Source organism: Gymnogyps californianus, chromosome 1 (assembly GCF_018139145.2).
Source record: "Gymnogyps californianus isolate 813 chromosome 1, ASM1813914v2, whole genome shotgun sequence".
Lineage (NCBI taxonomy): Eukaryota > Metazoa > Chordata > Aves > Accipitriformes > Cathartidae > Gymnogyps > Gymnogyps californianus.
Window position 1 is genome coordinate 100,700,561 of NC_059471.1, and position 22,244 is coordinate 100,722,804.

At 39.2% G+C, this 22,244-nt stretch overlaps 1 protein-coding gene across 1 annotated transcript in view; it reads left to right on the plus strand.

The window, feature by feature from the left end:
- The first annotated feature begins 297 nt into the window (after nt 1–297).
- HLCS (holocarboxylase synthetase) overlaps nt 298–22,244 on the plus strand; it is a 130,546-nt gene continuing 108,599 nt past the window's right edge. Inside the window, exons 1-5 of the mRNA XM_050908507.1 lie at nt 298–537; nt 4,127–4,279; nt 9,791–9,953; nt 12,792–13,741; nt 17,092–17,274. Coding sequence (XP_050764464.1) covers nt 298–537; nt 4,127–4,279; nt 9,791–9,953; nt 12,792–13,741; nt 17,092–17,274 — 1,689 coding nt within the window. The remainder of the gene's footprint in view (nt 538–4,126; nt 4,280–9,790; nt 9,954–12,791; nt 13,742–17,091; nt 17,275–22,244) is intronic.

Consider the following 22,244-nt stretch of genomic DNA (forward strand, 5'->3'; position numbering starts at 1 on the left):
GAGCCAAACATCAAGCCTCTCTCTACGGACGAGAGGGGCGCAACACCCCTCAACGGTCCCCGCCGGGGCTTAACGGGGGCGGGGCGCCGAGCGCGCGAGGCCGCCAGCCAATCAGGACGGCCGGCCGGGTCGCCCAACCGGCTCGCCCCTTTCTCTTTGGCGCAGGCGGGGCGGGGCGGGGCGGGGGCTCCCCCGCGGCCCCTCGGCCGTTGCTGGCCGTTGGGAGGCCGGGCCGGCGGCCGGGCGGGGCGGGGCTGGCGGCGGTGCGGGGCGGGGCCGAGGGCGGGGGCGGGCGCCATGCTGATCACGCTCTGCTACCTCTACCTGTGGGCGCGTTGGGGGCCTTGCTCGGCCGCGCTCATCCGCCGCACTGTGCGCCGCCTCCACCGCTCCCGCTGCTCCTTCACCTTCTGCTGCTGCGCCGGCCCCCCGGCGCCCCCGGCGCCCCCGGCTCGGCAGCCGCGCAGGCAGGTGCCGCCCGAGGAGCGAGTCTGCCTCAGGATAGGGAACAAAGTCTTTTTCACGGACGAGACGCAGGTACCGCCCCGAGCAGTGGGGCTGAGGCCTGGGAGGCGCTTCGCCCGGCGTTGCCCGGGGCGGCTCGGGCGGGGAAGCAGCCGTGCCGGGAGCGGCCTCCCGTGTTACCGTGGCAACGGCGAGCCTCCTTCCCCACCAGCAGAGCTGCGCGGCCGCCCCATCCCCCCCCACGGCGTCCGGGCGCGCGCCTCCCGCGGTGGGAGGGGAGGGGAGGGGAGCGGCGGCGACTGTCCGTGGGCTGAGGTGGCGGAGCCCGGAGGGAAAGGGGAGCAGCGGTTGCGGGGCTTGGGGCTGCGCTTTCTCTTTCGGCGTGTGACAGCGAGCTTGTCAGTGGCGGGCTGGGGCTTGTGACTGAAAAAATAACTCGTGTAGCTTCCCAGGCGTGTCGCAGCCCTACTTGTCAAGGATAAAGCGTAGGTAAGACCCAGGTGATTGCCTTGGTAGAAAATCCTGGTACAGTTGTAGTTACCTTTCTTCAGTACTGTAGCTTGGTGGCTTAGGGAGTGGGCTGGGGAGTGTTTTTTACTACGTGCGTGTGAAGTGCAGCTTTGTAAGTACAGCTATGGCAATAGGAGCACTTGGCTAGGAGAACTTGATAGTATTTCCATATTAGTAACATACTTTTAGCACATATAAGGCTTTGGTCTAAAAATATATGCTGTGTTTATGCATTCAAGATTTGTGTCAGAGATTTAAAACGTAGCTGAATCTGTAATGGAGTCTGAATTGAGCTTTTGGTTATGGAGAACTGCATGCTTCTCCCGATAAAAAAACATTGTTTCAAGTGAGGAAAATGACATGAAAAACACGATCTGTGAAAATCACTTTTTTGCAAATGGACAGTGAGAGAGGAGGGTGGGGTGAGGCTGTGATAGCCCATGACAGTGGAAAAATACTGTGCCTGAGCACGTTTCACTTGCCATTGTATAAAGTAAAACTGAAAGTAACCTTGCTTATGACTTTCAGATTTAGAAGTGGAACTCCTCTGGCACTCTCCCCAAATCATCTGAATTACTTAAATGATTGTAGGATTTATCTAAATTTGTCACTAAATACCAGAATTTGTGTGGATAAGAATCTTCTTGATCTTTCCTTTTTGCTGATGTTTATATGTGTGTTTGTGGAAATTATTTCAGTTGTTGCACATTTTACTTAAATGGGCGTTACTGAAGTGCATTTATGAAGGATGTCGTTGGCTAAGTGCTACTCTTGAAGAAGCAGAGAAGCTTTTCATAAGTTCAGTGGGTAAAGAGGATGTTTTCACTGCAGTGAAAATAAGATCACAAATGCTAATGGAGTTTGTTCAAAAATAGTCTTTTTGATATCTAATGAGCAGATTATTTCATACTTAAAAGTACTGGTGACAATCTCAGAATCTCTCATAGGAAAGTTAAATACTTAATTCACATTTTGATAAAGCTCTTAAAAACAAAAACAAATAATTGTCCATGTGTTTAGAGGAGTTCTGCTTCAGTTGCCCTAGATTATTTTGTAAATCATATTTCAACCAATTTATGCTGTTCTTTGCTCCACTTCTGCTGATCTCTGAAATAGCTTCTCCTCGGTCCTTGCACAGTAAGCACATTTTTTTTCTGTCTGCAATGTTATTCATGCAGACTGACTTTATAAGCTTGTCAGTTTATTTGTGTTTATTGGGAGTTGGGAAGCCCTCTAGGGAACTGTAGTTTGGCTTGAAGTTTGGCATAAAGTCAATGCTGTTATTCAAAATGTATTTGTCTCTTAAAAATATGTATTGAAAGCTACCAGTTACATTTGACTCTGAGAATCCCTGTGGAAGATGCCTGCCACGCTGCACCTCAGTAGTGTGGCATGTAAGGGCTCTGACCTGGCTGCATTAAAGATAGAGGCAGATCACTGTGGAGTGCTCTGCACCGTCTGTGAACACTGTGAAGAGAAAAAGGTTAACTAGCATGCTTTTTTGGCTTCTGGGAAGCTACTTTGCTTTTTGAGTAGGTATAACTGCCTCTGGACTGTGTTCAGTAACTTCCTTAAGATAAGATACCAGCAAGTCATAAATCGTAATCTGTAAAGTTTTTTTGTTTGATCTTTAATTAAATTGGATGCTTAAGATAATATAAAGCTCAGTTATAATAGAAAGTTCAGTTCACTTTCCTGTGGAAGGTAGCAATGTTTACTCTTGCAGCTTCTGTGCTCAGTAAAGCTGGTTGGATTGGCAAGCTGTCCTCATAGACTTAATATTGTGCAGTTTCATTTTAGATGTGATGTACACATTTAGTGTGCTATAGGGAAATTCTCTTATGTTTCCATGTAAAATTACTGAAGGTGTACAAAGCATGTGTTTCTAGTGTAGTAGTAGCAAAATATCTATTTCTAATGTTTGCCACTTAAAATATGGCAGAAAATTAAGTTCAATGCAATATCTACATAAAAGTTGATGTAATATAGTATGGGAACAGATGATGTATTGAGAAACTTTGAGGTTCTTAAAACTGTTCTTTGGTCTACTGATTGCAGCTTTTTAGCTTTATTTGCTCCTTTGTGAGGACAAGAGAGGGAACCATTTTTATAATTTAATGAAGGAAACATTTGTCCAATGGTCTGGTAAGTGGATAGACTACCTTATGGACAAATTTATTTTGAATGAGTTATTTCTTTAACTCCAAACTTAGAGTTACATACTGAATGAGTAATTTTGGTGCAAATGCATGAGGACTTAATATATATTAAAAAAAAAAAAGTACCTTCTCCTTTTATTTCAAATTTTTTTTTTTAAGATTTTTCAAATAACTTTTTAAAGAATTTGTCCTGAGGTTGTACATGTCCACAAAATATAACTGTCTTTATATAACTGACTTTACAAAGGAAGTCCTGAAACTTTGTAAATTAGGTCTAAAAATTAGACCTGTGTAGTACATAGTTCTAGGGTCACTTGTGGCTCACAGGTTGGTTGGTCTTTTGGCAGATGGGTATAGAGACAGTGTATATGACTTAGCAGTGGGACTGTATATTTCCTGGAGGATTGTTACCCAACTAGAATGAATGCCACTTGGACTACTATCTAGTTAAAGGGGCGGTAGTGACTGACCAGGCAGGTTGTGTGTTGTGACTGCTTTCTTAGTCCCTGTCAAATAGCAGACAGTACGCTTCAGCCACCAGAACTGAGGCAGCAGGGCCATGGGTTTGTGTAGTCGGGGGAGAAGAGAGAAGGAAGGAAGAAGCAGGGTGAACTGCAGTGTGAATGGGCGAGGCGCACTGGGTTGAATGAGGGATCTTGCCAGTGGCAGATGGCCCACAACAGTCACAGTGCCAGTGACACAGTGGTCTTGTGGCCCACTCACTTTTGCACTCTTCCTGTAAAGCTGAAAGCTGGAGTCTGAATTGGCTTAAAAGCTTGGGTTGTCACTTTTAGTTTTACTTTTGATGTGTCTCTGCTTAACGGTTCAGACCTTTACCCCTTTTTTTTCCTCATGGGGTGTGTGAAATGGTAGACACCCTTCATGTAAGGCTGAAGGGTCAGATTGGAATTTAGGCTGGGCATAATTTAAAAATTAATTGTTAAATCAGATGCTTGCTATACAGGCTTATTTTTCTTTCCTGTTTCTTTCAGTTCCTTGATGACTTAAACAGCTGGAGTCTACTTCTCATTTCTCCTTTTATTTATCCTGATAAGTTACTTAAAGCAGATCATATAGCTTTTGTGACAGAAAGCATTTCAGCTGAGACAGATAACATACAGAAAGTACCTGGCTCTTCAAAAGAGGTAAGTAGTTCTCTTTGTTTCTTGCATAGAAAGTAGTGCAGATGGGTCATTTGGTGGGTATAAACCTAAAACACTTGAAGGAAGAAAATCAATGGCAGATAGATTTTGTATGTTTGTAATGTTATTGGGAATAAAAAGGTAATCTCTTCATTAAAATGAATCACTGTTAATACTCTAGTTCTAGTTTATGCTTCAGGTAGACCTGTAGACATTTGACTGAGATTTTGTTAGTAGTATGCCTCTCTGCCTGTGAATGGGAACTGCAGAATTCCATCATGACTTTGGGTAAGGCATGTATGGTTAGATATGCTGAATAGGAAAAAAATGCTTGAGAGCTGACATATTAAGGCAGATCAGAAGTCCATTTACCTCAGTATCCTGTCTCTGACGCTAGCTGAAAGAAATGCCTTGGTAAGAATATACAAAGCAAGCATATGTTATGATTTCTGAAGAGCTCTTCAAGCCTCCAACCAAGTGGTTGTGAAAAGTTGTAGTTGAAATAGAGGTCTCTCTTGGAAGCTTCTTTTCATTGTGATTTACAAGTACAGGTTAAAGTATTATACATTTGGATTATTTTGTCAGTCTGCGGAAGTAAGGCCAAAATCAAGCTTTCAATCTCTTTGCTTTTCTATAAAATGCAGTGGGGGAGTGGCAATACTTCTTGGTTGGAATTTTATAAATTGTGTTTGCCTTTTAATGCGTAATACTTACAAAATGTTTTTGATGCATTCAAAGATATAAATTAAACTAGTAGTGAAATCCTTATGGCAAGCATACTTTAGAAAATGTTCATATCCTAGATACTTAGAAATCTAAAAAGTGCCTTCTCCACTACTATATTGAATGTGTGAAGATGTGGATTTAGAAGATGATGTTCTAAAACTTGAATTACTGAATATATAATATTTCTAAACAGATTATGCATAAAAATAGTATCCAGACCCTATCAAAACTTCCTATGAACTTGAGATAACATCTCTCTCCCCTAGATTTTGTTGGTTTTTTAACTTTTTCCTCACATGAGGAGTGCTTGCTGCCTAGGTGTCTCAGCTTGGATGCAGGCCTGAAGGGGGAGAAAGGTTGTAACCCAAAGCAAAAGATAAACTTACTTTGCAGGGAGGAAAAATCTTCCAAGCAGTACACGTTGTCCTAGTTCCTTCCTAAGGCAGTTGGTTGGTTTGTGTGCTGTGTGCTTAGTGAAGAGGACAGAATGGACCTCATTGCCTACTGGAAAGAGGAGAAATGGAAAGACGTGCATGCTAGTATGTCTCTGGGTAGGCAGTAATAAAACATCTGGCCTGGTTGCTGGGGTACCATGAAAACGACAGAGCCCTCCCATTAAACACGCTATGCCACAAGCTAGGATCGCCACCTGGGGGCAGTCGATAAGGTGTCTTCCTGAATGGCCCCAACTTAGCACCCTAAAGGGCCATCTGTCATCCTTGCTTTCTGGCATCAGGTTTCAAGCTCCCTCTTGGAGTTAAAGGAAACCAGTCACACAGGTGCTTGTGGCCTGTCTGTTTCCCTGGATGAGGAACATATATTTTCCAGGCCACTTGTTCTGGGAGATGATCCAGGAGTCCTCTGCTGGGGGGAACATTGAGAGCAGAGTGGTTGGTAAATAGACTTATGTAACTTGAGTGCAGGAACAGAAGGACAGATTGGGAATGGGCACAATTCCAGATTTGTGCCTGCAATCAAATTTTTAGTACGTTCACCCTCCATGGTGGCCTCTCAATTCTAGAACGGAGCATGTTTGTGGAGCATGTTAGTCTTTGCCCTCTAGAGGAATGATGTCCAGGTGAAGTGGTGCATCAGGCAAAATCATTATCTCCATGAAGCTCAGAGTGTGAGGACTGGAGGCACTGAAAGGTTGTTGAGAACTCTCAGACCTCTTCTGCTGAAGTCTTCTGACCCTGCTTCCACTGGCCTCATGTTTCCTTGGAGCACACAGGAAGTAGCCACATTAGCTGGTTTGTAAATGTTTTTATTGCCTTTGATGTAAGACTGTGGAATCCATCCAGGTGGGCCCTGCTTCTGGGAGATAAACTAGATAGGATACCTGCTGTGCTCTCTACATTGTCTCGGAGTGCACCTGGGGAGTGCTGGGCCAACTCAGACAGAAGGCTAAGGGAGATTTTTTTTTTAACTTTTTTTTGGTAGCAGAGAGGTCCACAAAAACATCTGTGTTGAAGCTCTAGTTTGTTATTCTTTTGGGGTTTATTGTTCGTCAGAGTTTTTTAATCTTGTTGGTTTTGTTTGCATTTTCTTTAGAATGAAAAATGTTTGCATTCTTATGTAGACATTAGTAATTAATTTGATTCATCAAGCTCAAAAGCAATAGTCCAGGCAGAAGACAAAAACTAAAGGGGAAAAGGACTGCTGTTTCATTTTGTTTATTGTTCTTCTGTGTACATGTCACTTCTAGCAAAGTGCTCTTAATTCTGCTACCTCTGGCAGCCAGCTGTCAACATAGACAGGGGCTGTAAGAACAGATTGCTCCGGTGACCTATGAGAATTTCCAGACAGAAAAGCCATTCTTTGTAGGGCTATCAGTGATCTGTGACTGGTTTCTGTTGAAACTGAGGTGGACCCAGAAAGCAGGAGTATAAATAATTTCTCATCTCTTGCTAAGAGCTGGCCTTTCATTCTGTATTCTAACAGAATTTTGATGATTTGTAGTCCTAGCAGGAAAGCTTGGCCTGTTTGAAAATACTCTCTGAGGATTTTTGTTCTGTTGTGAAGCAAATGGATTGTTGTGTGAGCCGGATTACAGGTCATATGTCTTGGCAACAGCCTTACTTTGTGAGGCTCTTTTGAGTATTCACTTTATTTGCACTAGACAGCAATAACTACTTTTTACTTGTTAGCATGTCTGATGTTTTACTTGGTGCCATGAAAAAAAGCTCAAGAGCATCAATATATCTTCCTCACAGTTTCCAGGTGACGTGTGTGTGTTACCTGCTTGTGCCTGTTCTCTGGGTAAGAAAGGATATCTAAATATGGTATGAGTCTCTTACCCTCCACCACAGAGAGTAGCCTAGTCATATGCTGAGGAAAATAGAGAAGGAAGCTGGTATTCTATATCATAAGTGTATCTGCCATATTTGTCACTGGTGATCGTGAATTGCCAACAGTTAGCAGCAGGCCCTTAGAGTTTTATGCCTTATGACTACAACTGGAGACTTCCATTCCAGCTGTGGATGTTGTACCAATAGACTAAACACAGTTGGGAATACCTTCCATCTGGAAAGTGATGGTGTTGTCGAGGACATCACTGAAGGCAGTTGGTTGGGGCAATTCTGGCTGACTTGGTCGCAGACTTCCCCAGTGACAGTGGGGTGAAGTCTGACTGATGTTCCAACTACAGTGATTCAAATCTGTCAGAGTCTGGTATAGCTATCTTCCAGAAGGAGATTTTGTTCTGCTTCAGAACTGGTCAATACTAGTGTGCCCAGAAATATATCTTGTAACTTCAGAGCTGGTATGTATTTCTTTGTTCTACAATCATGGAGATGACCTTTCAGAAGGTCCTGGAGGTAGAAACTCGCTGTTATTGCTTTTACTAGTGAGTGGTTGTTAGGACCAGGAGTTCAGGACCTCAGTGATACATCTGTCATGAATTTGAGGGCTGGCTCTCACCAGCTGTGTGTTCTGGTGTGGCTGGTTTGAAGCTGTTACTTGCTTTTCTGTTACAGAGTTGGAGTTTAACCCATAAGTTAAAGCATGCAGCTGACCTTGTGGTAAACACCAACACACTGCCCATACACTGCTTTTTGAAACTGAGTTTGTTCACTAAGGGTTAGTATAGGTGATGTATCAGAAGAAACCCAGCCAGTTTTCTTGTTAGATATCCAAAGGCCACCAATATGAATATGAACTGGATGGTCTCATTTGGGTTGCACTAATCAGAGACTGTCTTTGAGAACGACATAGAAAGGAGACGCGACCATTAAGGTTGTATGAAATTTGAGTTTCTTCTTTCTTCTTTTTCCCTTGGGAAATACTGTGAAGTCAAAAGTTGGAAATAGATTCTTTTGGATATTATGTAAACCACTTAACTGCAGTAGATAAAAGGTAAATTTAGCTGATAGTCTAATAAAGTTATGAACAAGTAAAATATCCAAGAGCTCACCCTCATTTTGTGCATTCAAAAGAAGTGGTTTTTCTTACTGTGTTTAATCTGTGTTACATCTTTGTGTAGTGATAAAAGGGTGAACTTCATGAAAGTGGTTTGCTGATGACAGCGTCAAAGTGCTGGAGTTGCTATGTGGGAATTGTGCTTTGTCTCACCGTATTTGGACCATATCACATGGTGAAGGCTAACTTTTTTTAGGTCATGAAAACAGGTGGTGTTTCATTGTCTCTAAAAATGCCTTCACAGGAGAACAATTGGTTTGTGTATCCTATAAAGGATAAAGGCTGTGGTATCATTCACACAATTTTTACTGAAATTGGGTGCCTTATTCGGTTTTTGCTTTCAGAATTGACTCTTAAATCACTGTGTTTGTCAATTGTCTGAATGTTGTTTTGTTAGGTACTGTTGTTTTATAAACATGAGGTTTAAAAGGGGTCCTTTTCAGTTATGAGCCAGCAGACAGATTTGTAGTCTTTATTAATGTGCCTGCCTTTCAGAAGGACACCAAAACTTTTCACTTTTCCTCCACTTGTGGCTTTTATAGTTAAACTTGAAACTTGTTCTCCCAGACGGTACAGCTGTGTAGTTTGGGTTTAACAAACCTTCTTGAAGAAAACAAACACAAGTGTGTCACTTACATAATGTTTCTTTTCTGGAGAATGGAATTTTTGATGTAGATAAGCAGCTTGAATCTTCCCTGTTTAGTTAATGCTTCTGATAGTCAGTGTGTACTTTTATTAAACCATAGTAGTTTACTTTTGCTCTTTTTGTCAGCATTCTCTTTAGAATTTGTGCTGAAAGCCATGTATTGGAAATAAAAACAAATAGAAGTTTACTTATAGAATGTAATAATGCTCTCCTGCCATTTTGTGTGTTACTTGAAGCTTTTATAGTGTTGATCTTTGGGAAAGATGTATTTGTACTCCCAGTTTGCTTTCAACACTCGCACTTTCGTGTGAAAGGAACTATCAACTGAAAGCCGTCTCTAGTTGAGGTGTGTTGTCTCATGATACTGTTAAATGTAGTAGTTGTTTTTAAACACATCAGGCGTCACAGAAACAAGTCTGAAAAGTGATTCTGCCAATTTAGTATTCTATAATCTTAGTAGCTGCACTTTTTTTTTTTTTTTTTTTTTAAATACTTTCTTTAACATTACTTCCAGTCCATGGGTTTGCCAGTTGTGCCATTTTGGTTTGATAATGTCCCTCTGTTGGCTCTGCCTACTGTTGTGTTGCTTTTTAATAGCAGAATCCTTTGGGAAGGAAGGGCAGTTTTTATTTGCAGTTCATCTTGCAGACTCGTAATACTGTCGGTATTTTGATATTTTTCTGTAACCTTTTCAAACTGGAAAACATGCATATGCTTTATTCTAGATTGTGAAGTGGTCAGACTATTGTTCACCGTTGGCCTATAAACCTGGTGAGCCTTATAAGTTAATTGCTGAAGCGAGTGTAGATAATTTCAGTAACCTTGGAGTAGCATTCATGGAAGACAGACTTCAAATGGATAACGGAATGGTGCCACAGAAGATTGTTTGTAAGTATCTTCACAAATTGTTTTTAATGGTAGAACGTGTTTGTTTCATGGTTATTTTAGGACTGTGCATATAGTCTTTATACCTACATAAAAACCCAAGCTTTTATTTTGGCACAATGTTTTCTTCCTGTTGTCATTCTAGGCAGTTCATCACTCTGTAGCACTACTGTATTTTATACTGTATACTGTTAAATATAGAGGTCCTTGAAAAGTTAGACCACTTTTTGAGTGAGTTTCTCTCTTTACAGAACAACTTACAAATGCAACAACAGAAATAACAGGAAAATGGTTCAAAAGATTTTTGGAATAAACCCCCCTCTTTTTCTTTAAGGCCTCATAAGCTACTGCCATTAATTAACCTTAGTATGATGAGATATCCAAGTATCCAAGACGGTGTTTAGCCTTTTGCAAATGCATGAATGTGTAAATGTCACAAAGGTTAGAAAATATTGTTTCTATAAGTCTTGTCTGTTAGATTAATTAATCTGTTTGGAAAAAAAAAATACAGAAGGTTTTAGGCAAATTTTCTCTTTTTTTTCAGATTTGAAATAAAAGTGTATTCAAAGCTAAACATAGGTTGAGAACAATTGCTGGAACTTGAGCATCTTAATCCTTTAAATCACTGAGAGAAAAGCTTACAGATACTTTCTAAACAGGGAGAGGGATAACCAGTGGAAGGAGAGTGGTGTCATTACTAATTGAATTTTGAATTTTTGGTGGATGGTTTATTTCTTTAGGGGGTGATTTTAATGATATCAAAACTATGAGCCATTGTGTCCTCATTAGTTTAATAGTTTCAGCTAAGGCAGGGAGGGAGTTCATGGCTAATTCCACAGAGGGGAGAAGGAAGTAGTCGTGGTTGCACTTGTAACACCATTCTTAAATAGAGTTGTTGTGTGGGCTGTGGGAAGTCCAAGCTTCACCTCCCTTTGCTGCATGAGATTTGAACTTCTTTTTTCCAGCACAGTTCTAAAAGTGCCATAATATGCAGTCTATAGGGTATGGTAGAGTAGTGGGCTCTCAGGGGGTAGGGCGACGCTTTTCTTTGTTCAGCAGCAGTCTCATTTCTTCCTGCCTAGTTGTGTCTTCTCAGGTGTGTCGATAAAACTGTGGGCCACCTAGAATAATAAAATAATGACTTGGGCTACAAAAAAATCCAAACCCTGCCCCCCCCCCCCCCCCCCCCCCCCCCAAAAAAAAAAAAAAGGAAAAAAAGAAAAGGGGTTGGGTTGTTTGGTTTGGTTTGGGGATTTTTGTGTTTGGTTGTGTGGGGTTTTTTGTTTGCTTGGTTTTTTTTTTTTATGTAGATCATAGTGCATTGGCAGAAATCAGGGAATGACAAAATCAAGAACAGCTAGCTAGGGTACAAGAGGGTAGGAATATGCTCACAAATGTATCTGATGTCAAACTCTGTCTCTTGGTGCTGTTCTGCAAAAATATTCATAGAAGGAGGGGATGGAAGCTGAAAGAGTGCCCCAGTCATTTACTTTTCAGAATGTTTTCTGGCTCATTTTCCTTCAGGTACTGTGTGCATGCTTGAACTGTTCCAGGAGAACAGGCTGATGGAGGCTATTGATGGAATAGCATATAGGCTGATAGCTGTGAAATTCTCCTGGGATGTGAAAAAATCTTGCTTCAAATTTCTGCTCCAAACTAGGCAAAAGGGATACAGTTTCAAGGGCATGCAAGTGTTGTTAAGCGAAGAAAGTGGTTGAACTTGGATCGGGTGTGTTTTGTGCCAGTTGACTACTTTGTGAATCAAGTTTCTCACTGAATTTCTTTGAGAAATCAGAAACAAAAACATAGTAAGTTTATTTGGCCTTATGGGAGTGGAGAGGGATTCAATAAAATTTTGCAGACTTCGATTTGAAATATTTTCATGGCTCAGCAGCTGAAAAAAAAAATTACCGTATGAAGAGTATTTTTTCCTCTCCTCTTTCTTATTTAGTTTGCTTTGGAAGTTTCACACTGACAATAATCATCTTTGCCTTTCTTTTCTTACTTGTATTTGCCAGAAATTTTTTATCTTTGCATTTCCATCCTTTTTGGGGGGGAGAAAGGGGAAGGTTTAACAATTCTTCCTATTTGCTGGTTTTCCCTCAGATTCTTAGCTCCCAGGTCTTGCTATGGGTGGGTATGTCTCGCTTTCTGCAGACTGAAAGCAGGTCAGATTTTTTTTTACTCCCTTTTATGTGTGCCAGACTTTTATCTGCAGCCTTCAGCAATGCAAGAGGCATGGTTCAATGTCTCCATCTTACCCAATATCATCACTTTATTAGCTTATTTCAAAATAGTTTATTTCAAAATAGCAGCAAGCAATTTTCCACCCTGCCCTCCTTAAGAGACCGGTATTTTTCCAAAGGTACTTCCCTTGCTTCATTTTGTCCTTTGCTGGGGACAGAGGGACAGGCGAAATAACAAGCTGACAAGGTGATGCATTTACGAGAACTTCCTCACCTTCCCACCCATTAGACATTGTTCCATTAAGAACACATCTGCATTGTGTACAGTAGTGGTCATCTTTTACATTTGTGCAAATATTTTTGCACTAACAATAAATGTTAGTTTGTTTAAATGTGCCCTGTAAATATCGAGTGTTGTGCTCTCAGTCAGACTCCTGAAACAAAGAGTCATTAAAGTAAATGACTTGTGTTATGAGTGCAAATTTATTACGTTCTTGGGGGGGTTAGGATTTGGTGTGTTTAACAAGTGAAATTCATGCTATTATAGATGATTTGTACTGAAAATAAATCTAAACCCTGCTGTGGTAGTGATATTCATCATAGCTCTTTTAATACCATTTTTATAACCTCTTTTTTTATTCTTTAACTCTTCCAGCTGTCCATTTACAGGAATCTGCTCTGAAGGAATTGGCGCAGGTGGCACCATCTGTAAAAGAGCAAAGTGTAAGCAGTACACAAATGGATGAAGTAACTCCTGCTGCTATTTTTGGGACTACTCTTAAATCAGGATTAGGAGTAGCTGAGTCTGCAGGACAAGGTGAAGAGGAGAAATCCAAGCTAGAGAAAGAAAGTGAACATGAAGATGAATCCAACAGTCTGTCTGATAAAGAGACAGGTGCTGGAGAACATCATCACTTGCATCTTTCCAGCTGTCAGGAATGCCTGCAACTTGAAAACAGTACTATTGAATCAGTCAGATTTGCCTCTGCAGAAAACATTCCAGAACTTTCTGATGATTGCAATAGCAAACTGGAAGAGAAAAATGATGACTGTCTAGCAAGAGGAGTAAAGAGAGTAAACCTTGCTGGAAAGCCCCCTAATGTATTGATTTATCTTGGCTCTGAAACTGCAAAAGCGGAATTTGAGCAGGTGAAATCAATCCTTCAGGAATGCATTGATGCAAACAGCTACACCATCTACCAGCTGCATGAGGAACAAGTTCTGAAAGCTCCATGGATTGATAATTCACTGCTGTTGGTCATTGCCACAGAGGAGCCTATTTCTGAGGAGAACCACAAACAATTTATGAAGTTTTTATCTAAAGGTGGAAAGATTCTAGGATTTTCTTCATCTTTTACATTTGATGGCATACAAATAAAGAGAAAAAACAAACTGAAGAAGACTGTTCATGAATTAGTGGTCTCTAAAATGGACAGCACTGAAATAAAGTTAAATCTTTTGGTCAGTGGCTGTGTTTTTGAGGAAGTGATGAAGGAAGATACCAGCAAAGTGAAGACATTGAGTCGATTAAATAATGCTGATAAAGATATAGTTATTGTTCATCTGACTTATGGAGACAGTGGAGGAGAAGCCATTCTTTCTCAGGTACTGTGTATGCAGAAGCATTAATTGGCTCATTGCTACATGATGTTGTGGTATGCTAAAAAAGTTCACTTGTTGCCAGTGCATGCTCTTGGGGATGCTTGTCGGGGGAGGTATAGATGGATGTCTCAGTGAATGCACAAGGATTCTGAACGCAGAATGGTTTTCACTTGATCCTCAGGAAGCTTAAAGAATGGTAGAGCATGTCACTGCTGTTCCACTTCCTTGTTTTCATCATGTAGCCATGCACATGTAGATCATGCAAGATCACAGTGGGTGGTAGAGGAGAGAGCAGATTTGCATAGTAAGCATCTTCAAGAGCAGAGCTATCCTTTTCCACCTGCTAGAAGCTGTGCAGTGATACAACTGTGCATTTTGCAGATTTTGGGAGGTGGGAACAGGAAGAGCCGAGTCGTTGGTGGGCTCAGGGTGAAAGCTTATACTGGCAAGATAAAAAGAGACATCCTTACAAAAATACGAACTATGGTGAAGCAGAGAGTCAGGAGAGCATGTAAACTAAACTTTGCAAGAAACTTGAAAGATGTCTCCTTTTAAAGTTTAAGGTTAAGGTAGCCAGCACTTCTGGAAATCTGACTAGTGAATGAGAGGGTCCCAGCCTCTATTACTTGTTGCATGCCATGTCTAGAAAAACTGCTGTACAATTCTTGTTTGAGCAAGTAACTACACAATAAAGGTTAGTCTCTGGCTGCACTGAAATGTCATTGTTGATTTAGGTCTGTTGGTTCTTTTTTTTGCTAGTATTGCTACCGTTTTCTCAGTTATTCTGTTTTTATGTTAGTGTTGTGGATGAAGTGAACCATTTTATGGTTTCTTTAGCAGTGTTTTGATTAAGGCTAATTTCTAGATGGATGTTACATTCATGATGTTGGCCTCACTGTTCTGTCATTTAAAAAAACCCTTTATTCAACTGGAATGCATTTTTTCTATTTACTATCAAAATTAAAATTCTAAAACTTGTTTTTTGTTTTCTAAACCTTGACATGTTTACAGTCAGTAATATATGCTCCTTGGGGGGGGGGGCAGGGGGGAGAATCTAGTCTGCTGGAAACTTGCTTTTTTGTTTCCTGAGTCTTCCTTCAGGCTTTAAACTTTTAAATGTTTAACATTCTGCACCTAACAAATAGCTCAGAGCACCTGGGGGACAGAAGTGGGGAAGCCTAGAATGAGCCAAAATCTTATTCATTCCACTTAACAATAATATCCCAGCAAATAGGTACCTCTCCAGTGTTACGGTATTGTGGTCTCTGTTAAAAAAAAAAAAAAACAAACCAACCAACAACCAAACAAAATCCACACTCCCTCAAAAAGTTAAACAGCAGATAAGTTCAAATGTTCATCTTTTTTGTTATTGTTACTCTCTCTCTTCCTGGATAATGGGTGAGGAAGCTTCCATAGCTGTGTTAAAGGTAAATGTTGGTCACTGATTATTTAAATATTCACGGATATCTGGCTAAAGTTTTGAGTGATAGAAAGCCTAATAAGAGGTACCATTAAGTTTAGAAAAATAAGTCTATGCCCCAGAAGTATGCGTCTACTTGGGTATATAACCTGTGCTATTAAATCTAGAGATATTTCAGCCATTTTGTAGTAAAACTTTTAAAGTGAGCCTGAAGGCAACTTGCACGTTTTGAGTTAGCCTCAGTAGGAGCAGAGGTATGGCTGTTCACAATTATATCACTTCCCTTACTCTGTCTTTGCTTTCAAGCAGCACTTTGAGAAAAGCAGAGCAAGATTTATTTACTGGTATTTAAGTAGATGAGGAATATAATGGAGACATAGCTGAACAAACTTTATGAAAGATTCTAGGACCTATTTTTACCAATATTTTAGTTACAGGAGAACTTTCTCAGGAGCCCAGAGCACTCAAATTTAACTGCTCATGTATCAGGTAGCATACACGCTTCTAGCAATTACATAATTCAGAAATATTCATCGGGTTTCTTAGAAGTGTTTTCATCTCTTATCAGTTTATCAGTTTAAATCAGCTAGCTTTTTGGAAACTCTGTTATACATAGTAGCACGTTTATAGCTTTATGTAGGAAGCTTTGCCACCCATGTGCTGTATGCTTGTACTAGAAAATTGATTAGATACTGTTGCTATCCGTTTCTGCAAGTTCCATGGTAAAACCTGCTTTGCTGTATGGTTTAAATTGACCCTTCAGCTGTAGTAAAACTTAATACTGCAGAGGTTTTCCCCAGAAAAAGGGCATTACAGTATAGCTTCAAAAATCAGATTAAAAGGATTAGTGTGTCATTTTATAATTTTAAATGACTTCCAGTCTGGATTTGAAAAGCCTTATTGTTTTCTCTTCAGGGGACTGACAGTGACATCAGCCATTAAATATTCTCTTGCAGACTTGTTGTTTCCCATTTTTCTGTACTCTTCTGTTTCCCTCGCCCCCCATTTCAGCATATTTCCCTGAATTTCAATCAAGTAGATCATATATGAAAGATGAAGTCATTAAAATGTGTAAAATTGAAGAAATGAACAAAGATAATAGCTTGTGATTTTCATTAAATGAATATACATATAGTAGAGTACAAAGGCTTCTAAATATCTTGGAACACTTATTTAAAAAACAAACCAAACAGAAAACCGCAAAAACCACCAAACACAAAAAAAAACCACAAAAAGCAAATTAAAAAGGAGGTCTAGAAGGGATTTTTTATTTTCCTTTTGCATTTCGTTTCTACTTTTAAGCATCTGTTTCAGCCTTGAGAAGTGATTCTCTACAAGGTGGTGTTCTGGGGTTCTTAGTTCTCTTTCAGACAGAAGCATTTCTTTATCTGGACTGATTGCAACTTAATTCATGTGACACAGTAAAGACTTGCTCACCCTGAGTTCTATGTATCTTGTGCAACCTCTGATAAAGCTCTTTAAATTTTAATTTAATTCTGCTCTTGTACAAGCCAGAATGTGGCCAATATTGCTGTTGATTCTAGGTTGCTAGCAGACATGAAAAGCAGAAGAAGTTTAAGTTAGTAAATACAAGTTTGAACAACTCCTCCAGGAGAAGACCAGTTTATTAAGAAAGGATATTTTGTGTAGGTTTCAAAGAAGATTGTAGTGTACTGACAACTGTGATCCCTGAATCGGAAACTATAAATACATAGGTATTCCCTAGTTTATTAGGATAATAAAGCCCTACTTGTGTAGATATGATCAAAACAGGAGAAATTTTTAAATTGCACTAGTAACGCTGGAGAGTTCAGCAGCCACAGTCAGGACAAAGCTGCTTTTGGAACTGTTGTGCTTATTTCTCTCTGCCACGCTAAAATGTGTAATACCAAAAAAATAAATTTTTTTATTCCCTTTGCACATATTCTGCCAGGCACACTTGGAACTGGGTATCAATTCTATGGATGTCCAAACTGAAGAGGATTTTAATTTGCTTAAGATAAGCAATACCAAGAGATGTGAAGTTCTCAAGGAGATCCTGATATCACTTGGCCTGAGTTGTGAATCAAGTGAAATTCCTATGTTGACACCTATTTACCTTCTCTCTTCTGATGAGGTAAGGCTTCTGCTTACATTTCAGTTGTTTGAGATTTACCCTACAAGACAAATTCAGTGTTCAGTTAAATACACCTTGTTTCTTATGTGGTATTTTTGTTTGGAGAGGTTTACATATGTATTACAGGTAAGCAAAAAGTTTAATTTCTACTCTGTCACTATTTTGTTACCTGCTAGTAGTAGTTTTGAATTTAACCATGGGGAAATTGTGCAGGGTTAACTTTTCAGATATATTTGCTATATTTCTGTTAAAAACTTCTATGCTTATTTGCATGCTTCTGCAATATCAGAACACAAGGCTGTGGTAAGCTACAGAAAGAACTGATTTAAAAGACAGGATTTGTTTTTCTTTTAAAATGAGGTAGAAAGTTCTGTATAGGCTGGCAACAAAAGATCAAACCCAAATTATGGAGAATGGTGCAGCAGACCAAAACTGAAAGACTTGAGTGAGTAGAGTGTGTGATTACACAATGAAGAGCTTTATTCCTGATGGTGTTGTAATATTTCCTGGAAATAGAATAGCTTCTTGTAATTCAAATAGTCAGCTGACTATTCTGGACTTCTCAATTTGAGACATTGCTATGAGGAATTGTGAAGAACATATAAAGCAGCAATTTGAACTTTTTTTTAAACATGACTTCAAATACATGAGAACTGTATTATATTGATCTGAAGGGGTGAAGCAGTAGGTGATTAAAAAGCAATACCGGCTACTCAGGCTCTTTGAGGTTATTGTTTCCAACATATATAGCGCTGTCACTACTTGCTCTTAGCACGCTTCTCTGATTCCTGATCCTTTTCTGTACCACCCTTACATTAGCACAGAAATGAGATGTCTGTCTTTAGGGGAGCTCAACTATAGAAGCTCCTCCTTGGATGCCTGTTTCCAGCAGTATCATATATAACGTCCTTTTTTGGCTACAGGATCAATCAATGAACAAGGTGACATATTACAGCTGAATGTTTTTAAATAACTTGGATGATATTTTAGACTTAGATGGTACTTTTCAAAACACTGTTAATTGATCTGGAAGGTGGGTGTGATAAGCATTGCACAATTTATAGATTGGAAATACGTGATATGTGCCTTCATTGTATGGCAGGCAAGTCAGTAGCAGATCCAGACAAACTGACTAAAATACTGTTAATAGGTGTATCTGTAAATTCAAATCTGCATTTGTTTTCTGTCTCTGAAGATACTGCCAAAACTTTCTACTGGTGCATTAAGTAATGCCCTTGTATAGCAACTCTGATTGGATGTAACAATTGATCAAAATTAGGCAAAATGCAGAGAGCTTTTTTTTTATTCTCCTTGAATGATTGCCCTTTCATGTGTGCCAAACTCTGCCAGATCCATCTCCACTTTACAATGGTGAAAACACTATTGGAAGTGCTTCTATCCACCCTTCTGCTTGAAGCAGGGCTGTTGCCAACACTAGATCAGGTCAGCCATGCCCTTTGTCTGGTTGAATCTTGAAAACCTCCAAGAGTGCATGCTGCAACCTGTCTGTGCAACCTATTCCAGTGCTGTGGTACCATTCTAGTGAATTTTTTTTTCCCCAATGTCCAGCCTGAACCTCTCAAGCTGCAATTTATGGCTGTTGATGCTTTATTAGATTGTCTGGCACTACGAAGAAGTGTTTGGCTCTGTTATTCTTTTAACTCTCTTAAGTAGTTACAGGTTGTTATTAAATCACTCCTTAGCCTCCTCTTTGCCAGACTGAGCGAACCCAGCTTCCCCATCCTCTTCTTATAGATGTGTTGTGTACCTCTAACCCCTTTGTGGTTGCTTTCCAAGGAATCCTAACTAGCAGTTCCTTGCATAAGCTGAAATCTGCTTTCCCAAGACCTAACTCTGCTGCTTCCCTTCTCAGCCTTCCTCCAGATCTTGGTTTCTCATGGTTGCTACAGCCAATGCTGCTGTCTGTGACCAAACAAGAAACAAGTTCTTCCCTGTCTGTGAGCAGTAAATTTGTAAGAATTGATTATCTATTTGTGTGGCAGATGTGGAAACAAAACTAAAACCCATTTAGCCTTTTTTAGTAATATTAAATGCGTTCTATACAGAAGACTTGTAGTTTATTGAACCCTTTCTTTTTTTGTTCTCCTCCTTCACTCTTTCATGATTGTTTCTTTCCTGTGCACTTGCAATTTTCAAACATGCCATGAATAAAAAAAAGTTAGCTAATTTCTATCCAAACTTGCCATCTAGTGGCTTATTACAGGGTTGCAGGCCATTTATTAAAGATATTTTTGCAATGTATACTCTATAGTTAAAGTTTATACCAAAATTAGTTTTTTAAATGTTGTTTTTCCACAGTTTTGTGTTTGCTTTTTTTTTTTTTTTAAATGGTAGTTTTTATGTGCTGGTATGTGTAGTCATTATTTCAATGTCTTTCGCTTTAGCCATGACATGGTTCCAGAATATTGTGTGAAAGGAAGTTGCAACTTGTGTGTAAAAACTACAGTTAATAATGAAGAGATAGCATATTAAAATAAATAAGGTGTATGTAATAGTTCAGCTTTCTAACAAGTTATTTATTTTTCTCCATACATCATGTTCTACATAGGTCTTCTTGCTTTGCTAGAGAGCAAGGAGATACCAGAAATGTACCTGACAGGTGAATAATTTGAGGAAATACATAAACTTGTTTAAGATCAGAGTGAGTCAGTAGTAGTGGAAATGGAGGAAACTGTCTTGCAAGCTCTAGTACTCTTGAACTTCCTTCTTTTTTTTTTTTTTTTTTTTTTTATTAATCACTATTTGTGTGGAGAGCTTGTCCAGTACAGGTCACTGGGGATGTACTGGATAGTATGTTCCTTCACTGAGAGATTATCCAAGTAATGCTCATTGATGGCAAGTGATTTTTGGATTATTTTCTTGTGCTTCCCTGTAATAAGAAATGTCATAATGAGTTAACTAATGATCACTCAAGCTCAATGTTCTGTTAGCAGTTCCAAAAATGGAAGAATGGCAAACACTTTTCTCCTTGTTTCTACGAGTTGGCAGTTCACTAGTGATTCCTCACTCCCAAACTGGAGGTTGCATCTGTATCATTATGTTTAAAAAATGCTGGTAGACCTAACCTTGTCAAATTTGTCTAATTAATTTGAGAAACTACAAGCTCCTTTTGCTTATGTGGAAGAAATAATAATTGATTTTGCTCTGCATTTTCTATTCTATTAAGAAAAAAAATGCAGATTTTTTTTTCTGTCGTTTTCAAATTCTTTGAATTTAAAGTGCTAGTTTGGTTAGTTTTTTCTTTCTGATCTGTAAGCCTCAATTTACAGTAGAGCTGTACCTTGTTCTGTGTGATTTCCTTGGTTTCTCTTCCCCACCCCCTTTGCTCCTTTATCACTTTAGAGCTTTCATCAGACCTATTTTCTACTACATTGTGGACATCAAATAAAACTTTCTCAACTTTATTATATGAATAAATAGCTTCTCTTGTCTTTTCCTCTGCCTACAATTCCTGAACAATCTGTGTCTTTTTGTATCGTTGTTGCGATCTGTTAATAATCCCATCAAATCTATTATGCTGGTTGGTATAAATTTGATTATTAAGACTTTCAGATCTTCTCACGTACTCTCTGGGTCTTGGACAGTGCCTTTTGCAATGTAATTTTTAGCTGCTTCTGAGGGGTGGATTGGTATTCCCCCCCCCCCCCCCCCCCTCCCCAGGATTCACATTTTGAACTTTTAGTTTCCAGTTTATATGGTTATCATGTATCTTAAAATCACAGTCTTACTACATGGATTTAAAAAAGCCAGTAAAATATAAGCAGAACTGGCATTAGCTTTCTGAAAATCAGTGTAACTTTAGAATTTGGGGAGACAATTTCTTTAATTGCTTAAAAAAAAAAAAAGCTAAAAAAAAGCTAGTTCTGGAGAGAAGAGTTGAATTTTGACTTTGTGTCCAGGATTTCATGTAGGTTATCCATTACTTTTTTTTAAGTTTATATATAATAAAAACTGGGGGCTAGTTTGATGTATGAAAAAATAAACAAAGGTATAATTAACTTACTCGTAATTAAATTTGAATGTAGTGTCCTTTTCTTTGAAAAAAAGACTTGGAAAGACAGTTGTTAATATTTTATGAGGAGTTCCGAACTTTGTAATGCACTTTTTGCCTTTGGCATATGAAAAGAAAATTTTAGTTTAGGGTGGAATGTAGGAGACTTGGGAAGAACTATTTAAACCTTGACAGTAGTTACGTTGAAAATTACACAACTGAATCTTATCACTCAAGAAAAATACATTAGGAATGGGATGGTCAAGCTTTTAAAAAAGTGATATATTGACTGCATATGGCTTAGCCAGACTAGATTTGTGCTGCTGATACTGTTCTAAAACAGGCAGAGATTTTCAGCTGTGCTGTATTCAAGCTGGAGATGGGATGAGTTGGAGCCTGTGCTAAATAAGCACTGCATCTCTTTTTAGCTGTTGAATATCTTTCTAAACAGTGGAAATTAGATCACATTGATACCACTGTTGGGGTAACAATATTTAGATTACTTGTCAGTAGAAAGTTAAAATGTCAGATTGAGAGGTCAAACTAGAATATATGATTTATTAAATTTTTGTGTGTAGTGCAGTTCTCAAATAATGTTACTGCTGTGATTGATTCCCATATCTCGGGGATTTTCAATTTTACTTTTTTTTTTCTTTTTTTCTTTTTTTTTTCCCCTTCTGTGTTTCTTTTGTTCACCTGACTTTTTCTTAAAATGTCCACTGGCTCTACCAGTCTGAGATTGAAATTCTGGTAATATTATGGCTTCAAATTCAAATAAAAGCTCTAATATCTGAATAATGGATGATAATGTCCATCTGTTAAGAGGTCTAGATCTTACCATGTAGAATTATGCTAGTCAATCCTCAGCTAGTGCTCACTGCTCTTGGTGTTGAATGATTCCTGTGACAGTGTGCACTTTTTATTCCTGATCTCCTTTCTTGTAAACAGAGTATAAGGT